Source organism: Capsella rubella, unplaced genomic scaffold (assembly GCF_000375325.1).
Source record: "Capsella rubella cultivar Monte Gargano unplaced genomic scaffold, Caprub1_0 scaffold_2, whole genome shotgun sequence".
Taxonomy (NCBI): Eukaryota; Viridiplantae; Streptophyta; class Magnoliopsida; order Brassicales; family Brassicaceae; genus Capsella; species Capsella rubella.
In genome coordinates this window covers 4,054,048-4,062,529 of record NW_006238922.1, presented here as the reverse complement: position 1 = coordinate 4,062,529, position 8,482 = coordinate 4,054,048, and the positions used below count along the sequence as shown (strand labels likewise).

At 33.6% G+C, this 8,482-nt stretch overlaps 3 protein-coding genes across 3 annotated transcripts in view; 1 reads left to right on the top strand and 2 right to left on the bottom strand.

Moving 5' to 3' along the window:
* LOC111831935 overlaps positions 1-1,021 on the top strand; it is a 2,707-nt gene extending 1,686 nt beyond the window's left edge. The window contains exons 3-5 of the mRNA XM_023787579.1: positions 27-634; positions 740-787; positions 1,015-1,021. Coding sequence (XP_023643347.1) covers positions 27-634; positions 740-787; positions 1,015-1,021 — 663 coding nt within the window. The remainder of the gene's footprint in view (positions 1-26; positions 635-739; positions 788-1,014) is intronic.
* A 1,741-nt stretch (positions 1,022-2,762) lies between these two features.
* Positions 2,763-5,035, bottom strand: LOC111831981. Its single transcript, XM_023787920.1, has 4 exons — positions 4,786-5,035; positions 4,615-4,693; positions 3,506-3,902; positions 2,763-3,126 (listed from the first exon to the last, which is right to left on the bottom strand). The coding sequence occupies exons 1-4, from the start codon at positions 4,962-4,964 to the stop codon at positions 2,852-2,854; spliced, it is 930 nt and encodes a 309-aa protein (XP_023643688.1). The 5' UTR covers positions 4,965-5,035; the 3' UTR covers positions 2,763-2,851.
* A 145-nt stretch (positions 5,036-5,180) lies between these two features.
* LOC17895180 (myb-like protein X) lies at positions 5,181-8,278 on the bottom strand. Its single transcript, XM_023787918.1, has 11 exons — positions 7,496-8,278; positions 7,048-7,413; positions 6,862-6,966; positions 6,675-6,767; positions 6,473-6,580; positions 6,166-6,381; positions 5,987-6,076; positions 5,823-5,897; positions 5,667-5,732; positions 5,516-5,578; positions 5,181-5,296 (listed from the first exon to the last, which is right to left on the bottom strand). The coding sequence occupies exons 1-11, from the start codon at positions 7,859-7,861 to the stop codon at positions 5,186-5,188; spliced, it is 1,659 nt and encodes a 552-aa protein (XP_023643686.1). The 5' UTR covers positions 7,862-8,278; the 3' UTR covers positions 5,181-5,185.
* Between the last annotated feature and the right edge of the window lie 204 nt (positions 8,279-8,482).

Genomic DNA, 8,482 nt, shown 5'->3' with positions numbered 1-8,482 from the left:
ATTCGTTGTTGAGTGAACCACGGGAGCTGCCAGTTCTTTCTCTTCTAGAGACTATAAGGTTAACGCTGACTGAATGGTTTCTCCAGAGACGTGCACTTGCTGCTAAGCACAATAAGAGAGTCACTCCTAAAGTAGTGCAGACGTTGGTTTCTAGGTTCTCACCTGCGATGAAGCTTGACGTTTTCCAAGTGGATGAAGACGAATTTGAAGTTAAAGATGATGTGAACAAGTTTATAGTTGACTTAAGGAAACGACAGTGTAGTTGTTGTGTCTTTGACATTGACAAAATACCGTGCATCCATGCAATTGCTGCAGCAAAGCGGTCTGGTCGGGACGAGAATGAGTTTGTTGATGATAGTCATTTAAATGATACTTGGTTCAAAGCTTATTCCGAGAGCGTACACCCAAATGGAGATGTAAAGGATTGGACTTTTCCTGAATTGATTACCAACTTCTTTTGTGCACCTCCAGGGAGTAAGCCTTCTAGTGGTAGACCGCCAAAAAAACGAATTCGTTCGAAGGGAGAGTATGGCGTTCCGGGCTCAAAATCACAAAGTCACAAATGCAGTAGATGTGGACAAGGAGGACACAACAAAAGCACATGCAGGAATGCAATCTGTTTACTTTTGGTAAGGTACTGTGTATACTTTCATTTCTCTTTAAAGCTTCATGTTAAGGTTCATGTTCTAGTAATCTTATCATAGTGTAGAAGATTGATGTGTTTTTGTTGTTTTTTCAGATTTTTGTGGCTGAAACAACAAGAAGATTGTGTATCCCCCTTTTTTATGTTTTTTAGCCTCAGTTTTATACTCAAGAAGTTGTCATTTCGATTAGGATTTCATTGTTTTCATTTGATTCTGACCTTTTATGAAGGCAATCTTAAATGAACTAAGATTCTTCCTAAATAAATTTAATATGTCCTGAAATTATAATTTTTTAGTTTTTACATCCTTTTTTGACTTTTTTTTGTTGGGTTGTTTCAATGTTCTTTCAAATTTAATTCACTTATGACAGGTATTGATTTCAAACTAAGACCACATTTTTTGTGTAACATTTAGTGCGTTTTATTGCCTATAGTTAGTTTAATTGTTGTACATAATATGAATGATAAGCTTGGCTTAATGGTTACGCACCGTTACAAGATGTGTAGCAGATCCGGGTTCGAGTCTTTGCATCCGCAAAAGTTTTAAAAATTATTTTTCCGGTGAAGAGGTTAATATGCAGTTGACCCGCGCTGCGCGCGGGAGGTTTATATATTTTTTTAATTTTTTATTCATATTGTGATATTTTATTTATTTTAACTGATTTTCAAAACATATTATAGTTATTTTCTCTTGAATTATTATCTTTCAATATTTAAATTTGGATTAAAATCATTTTCTTTTTCATCAAGTTATAAACTAATATTTCGCTTTCAATTTTATTTTTCCCCTTTAAGATTTTATATGTACAATTACATAAATGTTGTTTTTATTCTACCATAAATTGAAAATTTACTTACATTCTTAAAGTCAGTAACACATTTAAAATTTTAAACTATGATCAATTTAAAATGAAAGTTGAATTATATTATTACCACTAACTAATGTAAAATGAAAGTATTTCTTATTTAACATTTCATTTATTTACATAATTTATTTTTATTTATATAATTTTCTATTAATTAAATAAGTAGCATAAATATGCACTAAATGAATGTTTTAAATTTATTTTAATGTAGAAAAAATGTGGTTTATGTGGATGCTTAGGTGGCATCATGAGAAGAGAGAAAAAACTAACTTTATATATATAGATATTTGTACTATAAAAACGAATGAGACGCTTGGCTAATTGGTTACAGACTCTGTCATAAAGCATTGGGGGTAGGGTGTTTGAATCCTTATGTTGTCTTTTTTTACATTATTTTTTAACTTTTAATCAAGGGCTACCTAAATGAATATAAATCTTCCTAAACATCATTGATTTTAAATTTTAGTCTTCCTAAAACATCAATTTTTGTTTTAAAACATCATTATATTCTTCCTAAAACATCAAAATTTTCATTCAATCCTTCCTAAACTTCATTATATTCTTCCTAAATATATTAAAACTTTATTGAATTCCTTCTCTTCAATCAATTTTTCATAAAATTTTATTCTTAGTTGATTCAACCTTCCTAAAGTTCATTACATTTTTCCTAAATAAATTTAAACCTTCCTAAATTCTAATTACACTTGTAAATTATGATTACACTTGTACATAAAAACCTTCTTACATTCTGACTACATTTCCTAAAACCTTGTTATCATTTCATAAATGATTTATTATTTAAAATTTCAATTTTGAATCCCATATCTTCAGTGAATCCTAACCAATCATCATGATTACAACTTTCCTAAATTTCATTCATGGTTTCCTAAATGAATTATAAGTCTTCCTGAATAACGTTTTTAGTTTCCTAAATTACTAAATTGTGTATATATTACATGTATTGTTATGATATAATCGAATGAAGAGCTTAGCTCACTGGTATCACACTCTTTGACTATGACTGAATAGATGCAGGTTTGAATCCTCAAAGTAGGGTACTTCTTTAAACATTTTTCTAATTATTTTTGTTCATAAAGACCATCATGAATTTCATTCATCTCTTCCTGAATCATTAATGACTACTTCATTAATGACTACTTCCTAAATGTTTTTTTTAACCTTATAAGTAACAAAAATCAGAAACAAGTAATACACAAAAGATACTATTAAACATCCATTTATCTAACAAAAAATACTAAAAACATACCATACTTAACAAACAATTCAGTTATCTTAATGTAAATTGCTAAACACATACTAATCTTATACTAAGACCAAATATTCATTCCCTAAACATATCAACATCCTTCACAATAATCTCCTTGTAGATATCATATGCAATCCTGGCTCTTGTATCTTCACTAAACGCTACGTCAAGCTTGTTCATCATGTCTTCAACTCCCATTGCATGACATTCGATCATCTTCGATAAGAATATGGCACAGTTGCCATCATGTTTGATGTGACGAGTAAATCTTTTCGGGGTTGAGACTTTAAAAGAGCTGAGATCAACAGGCTTTGGCCCTTTGCCCCAAGCTAGCAAATACGGAATCATTTCTGCAAACAAACACAGCAACATTCATTGATTAGCACAAACACATCAAACTCAGAATGCTTTTCACAAACCTAACTAAACCAAACTCAGGTTGTTACTCTATCATTGATTACCATAAACCATAACAAATAACAGACCAAACACATCACAAGACCTAACTCTAACATCACAGATCAAACGAGATCAAATTAGTCATTTAACAAGACCAAACAAGACCTAACTCTAACATCACAGATCAAACAAGAACAAACTAGTCATTTCACTAGATCACATATCAAACTCTTACATGACAGATTAAACTCTAGCATCATAGATCAAACTTTAATATCACAGATCAAACTATAACATCACAGATCAAACTCTAGTCTAGAACTTTCATACCTGCATATGGGAAGACATGGCTCTTAATCATATCGGCTTTGTAGTTGTCGCTTCTACAATCGAACACCGTTATTTTCCTTTCACTGAAGCTCACTTCGATGCCAATATGCTGGTTGATTTCTTTGCAATATGCAATTCCATATGCATTATCCACTTCATGCCATGCCGCCTGTAGGCTGGAAATCGAAGGCGATTTTCCGTTGATGGTATCCAACAGTCTCTTCGAGAATTTATAATGTGTCTTGAGGTTGTCCTTCTTGAAACTAGGATAGCACTCTATCAAGACTCTAAGGAAACCAGTGTTGACAAAGATAGACTTTGGCAGCCTCTTGTTGTGGAAGTACACCGGGTCTCGCTCCCTTTTGAACCAAATTGCCAACATTGCTGCGTCAATATGCTGCATTTGTCAAATCCAAACCATATTAGTCAGGATATAGTACATGATAATCGTTATACACTTCTTTGAATAGATATGGTACTTCGTTATACTAATTAAAGAGACTATTGCAGTTCAAATCAAATACGTTTACATGAAAACAATCAAAACAAATTCATACTGTTATCCACAAAACAAACAGTAACATTACAGGTCAAACAATCACAAATTTATGTAAGTATGAGCTGTCAATTCTCAGTCTAAACTAGGACAAAGCAAACTTAGAATGCTATTCATTATCTAGTTATGTCAGGATGCTATTCATTGTAACTCATATTAGCAAATACAGTTTCAAGAAAGTTCTCAGTAGACATAAGAAAAAGTATCTTAACAGATACATAATTTGACCAAAAGAATCTTAACAAATACAAAATTTGACTAAACTCAGGCTGCTATTCACAAAAACTCTAGCATTCTCATTACTTATCAATTCAAACTCTAGCATTACCTATAACAAATCAAACTTTAGTATTCTCAGGTTACTATTCACCAAAACTCTAGCATTCTCATTACTTATCAATTCAAACTCTAGCATTGTCTATAATTAGCACGAGTCAAACTATAGAAACTGATCAATCAAACTATAATTAGCACGAGTCAAACTAGCACTAATCAATCAAACTGATCATATATTTGTTCTAATAGGCTATACTCATCACAATGCTTAACATACCGTTTCTTGAAGATGCGCCTCTGGTTTTTCCACAATGCTTAACCAATGTGGCGTTAATGGTTCTCTGTCAGTGATCTTCCTGAATTGATCAAAGCAAATACTAGCAATCAACTGAATTTTCATTTGAACGAGTTAATGATTAGCAAACATGTAATAAGTGATTATACTAACCCGGTTTGTATGTTTGCATTCCTCCAAATATTCATTTCTTCGTCGTTTTCTAATGTTGGAGAAAGAAAGGGGTTCATACTCGGATTTAGTGTTGTTGTTGCTGGATTACGTGTTGCTCGGTATGGCGATATTATCGGCATTGATGGTGTTGTTAGTCGCTGGCTCCGCCTTATAATCATCTTCTCTGCATCCACTTTGTGTTTCTTTTTCAACTTGTTGTCCTTGCGTTTCTGAACCCGTTTCCTCTTTTTCTCCTGAAAACATTATGTTGAAACCATTATGTATTATGGATCACAATCAAAATATACCTTACAATCAAAAGATTACAATCAAAAAGAATCCCTAAGTTTCATAAATATACCTCAGATGAACTGAAACAACCAAGATCAAAAGATGGTTCTTAACTATCTTCTTCATTTTGATTGCCTTCTTGTTCTTCTTCACCATCTTTATCAGCTGGATCCATCTTCTTAGTAAGCTCGTCTGTCTCCTCAACAATTTGGGTTATTACCTACATTTTATACAAACTTTTTAGTATAAAATCATACTCAAAACAAACTCAAACCCAAAAACTCTAGTATTCTCATTACTTATCAAATCAAACTCTAGCATTGTCATATCTTACACATAGAAACAACTTCCTAAAGACTGGCCACGACTCTACTTTAAACACAAATCATGAAGAGCATCCTAAACATTCTTGAAGGCAAAATACAAGTGAAAAGCTTACCTCATCAACTTGATCCATCTTCTGAGTAATCTCCACTGTCTCCTCAACAATGCGGGTTATTACCTACATTTTATACAAACTTTTTAGTATAAAATCATTAATAGGATGCTAAACATTCTTGAAAATTTTTATCAAATACAGCAATGCTTACCTCATCAACTTGATCCATCTTTTGAGTGATCTCCTCTGTTTTCTCATTTGCTTCATTTGTATTCATCTTCAAATATTGCACATATTATTTTATAAGTCGTGAATGTACATATGTTTAATTCTTGTGAAATGTCTAAGAAGAACATCTTTTATCTACCTCATTTGATTGATCCAGCTTCTCTGTTATCACCTCTGTTTGTGTTTGAGTATTTGCTTCAGTTGGAGTATAGAACTGTAGATCAAATGTGAATTTACTTTATCATTCAGATCAAATCTCAGCAGTTATGATTTTAAGAAACCTTTATGAAATTCAGATCAAACCTCAGCAGTTGAATTTTCAGGTTGTGTTTCCTCATTAGGATTCTGATTTGCTGGAGTAGGAGGTTTAGATGTTGAGTCTTGATGTAGAATCTGCGTGAATGTCAAAACAAAACTATTATGAACAACAATACAAAACACAAGTATACTCATTATGAACAACAAGACAATACATAATTCACCTTCTCTTTGTTGTAGAACCTTATGTTTTTTTTATCAAATATATGCTCCTTCTCTGAGTCATACATATACACTTGTACAGATTCTTGAAAAATTGTCCTCACAATCCCCTTTCTCCACTTCTTCTCGTACATAACTTCAACTTCTTCCAGAAGTTGAACTGTTTGTGACAACGACTGTGTTGGAGATGGGAAGCAATAGCTATCTTCTGGATCAAACTGTTAACACAATCAAAGCAATAATTGTCTTCTGTATCAATCTGATAACAATACTCATGATTATTTGAATGTTAGATGAGAATGTTTTTACCTCTCGATTTTCATTCTGGTTGTTGCTTTGATCCTCATCTTCATTTTGTGTGTTGGCTTCCCTAGTATCCTTCTCTGTTATCTTCTCTTGAACATTCTCTGTGTCACACTGCAATTACAAGTTTCATGAATGTTTAGTACAAGATTAAGAATAGTTTCACTAGCAAATATAGTAAATATTATTAAGGATAAGTTGTCTTCACCTGCAAATCATTCTCTGTCATCAACGGACTTGTTGCAGGCATGGGATCATACTCATTCTCTGTCTCATACTGCTTATCATTCTCTGTGTCACACTGCAATTACAATTTTCATGAATGTTTAGTACTAAATTAAAAACGGTTTAACTGGTAAATAAAGTAAAAACAATTATGAATAAATTGGTTTCACCTGATTATCATTCTCTGTCATTACTGGATCTGGTACATGCATGGGGTCATACTCATCATGAGTAGTGTTATCTGGAGGGATCTCACCATCATTTTGGCGTTCATGCTACAACACCAAATGAACATCTGTTAATAATCTCATCTAATAAAGTTTTTGTAATGTTGAATTTGATTTCGATTTTTTTACCTGATCATCTGTATTTGCAGCCTTGGGAATGTTTAGATGTTCCTCTATCTTTGATAAGCGAGTGTTTGTTGTTCTGAATCCCTCTTGCACAATCTTGTATAAGTTGTCTAACTTATCCATGATTGACTCACCAGATGAAGACGGTTTTAGGGTCTCTTTGTTTCGTAACTGATACGACATGATGGCTATTTCTTCCATCACTGCACCAACATCCAAGCAGCCTTTAGTCCAGTCGTCAACTGTCAGCTTGTAGCCCTTGTTAATAACTTCCATTAAAAAGCTCAAGTCTTGATCGTTAATGTCCTCTAAAGCTACAGAATCTTCTTCATCACCAGGTATTGAAGGTAATATGCTAATCACCTTCAGCTGCAAAATTGAAATCTTTGTTAGTAAACAATTCTCAAATATCTACACAATAAAATTTATGAAGGCTTAGATATTAACTTACATGTTTCAATGCTTCAATGTTCTCCACTTGAGCAATTGATGGACTGGCAGTGCTTGTGTATTTCTCACACAAAAACGCTTGTGGACTCTCTATGACACTGATTGTGCTGAATGAAGATTGTAGCAGAGGCACTGATTCTAGAATCCAAAGATGCAATGCTAGAGGATAACCATGGAGATCGTATTTATTCTTTACTAGATTGGATGGCACATTCTTCTTGATTGAAGAAAGCAACAATTTGTATGCATCTCTCCCCCAAGGATGATTCATTATGACTTCTATGTCTTGAGCTTTCTTGAGTTTCTTGGCAGGGAACTTGTTTCCTTTGTATCGCTGGAAGAATATGCCTTCTATAAGAATCAGCATAGCAAGACAAAATCTTTCATCCAAGTCCTCTCGATTAGTTTTTCTCAGAATCTCGACCACGTCTTCACATGTGTGCGCCTGGTCTGTGGAAGCCCAATCAAAAGTCTTCTTCTCTGCATCTTCATTCTGCTCCCATTCTTAGCATTTCAAGCCTGTGACCATATGAAATTCTCTAATAGAGAATCTCATTGGCTGCCCCCCAAAGTGTACCCATATTTCATTAGACTTCGAAACTTTCAAACTTCTGCTCAGGAAACAGTGCACCATCTTTCCCGACATTATTAACCCTCTTCCAATTATCTTCAAGACTGGTCCCAGGAATGTGCTTTTGATCCTCTGAAACTCTTGGGGTGATAATATACTCTTCACTTCTTTAACAAGTTCATAGCTTGGGAATTGGTTGATCTTGACATCTGACCTCGGCTCATCTCCTATTTTGAAGCAAAGCTCAGGGACCTTGATGTCTGTAGGGAAAGAATCTCCCATGTCCTGCAACAAAAAAGACATATATGGTCTTTAGGAAAGTCATCTTAAAGTATAGAAGACCTTACTGATTGGCCTAGGAAAATTTTAATTAAAGAGACTATTGCAGTTCAAATCAAACACGCTTTCATGAAAACA

Excerpts from the sequence above, each read along its gene's own strand:
- LOC111831981 (XM_023787920.1), bottom strand. The coding sequence starts at position 4,964 with ATGATTATAAGGCGGAGCCAGCGACTAACAACACCATCAATGCCGATA. Across the intron at positions 3,903-4,614 it reads AGGCGCATCTTCAAGAAACG|CATATTGACGCAGCAATGTT; the intron begins GTATGTTAAGCA and ends TGACAAATGCAG. Across the intron at positions 3,127-3,505 it reads CCATGTCTTCCCATATGCAG|AAATGATTCCGTATTTGCTA; the intron begins GTATGAAAGTTC and ends GTTTGTTTGCAG.
- LOC17895180 (XM_023787918.1), bottom strand. The coding sequence starts at position 7,861 with ATGCTGATTCTTATAGAAGGCATATTCTTCCAGCGATACAAAGGAAAC. Across the intron at positions 6,967-7,047 it reads CTGCAAATACAGATGATCAG|CATGAACGCCAAAATGATGG; the intron begins GTAAAAAAATCG and ends TTGGTGTTGTAG. Across the intron at positions 5,898-5,986 it reads CTGAAAATTCAACTGCTGAG|TTCTATACTCCAACTGAAGC; the intron begins GTTTGATCTGAA and ends TTTGATCTACAG.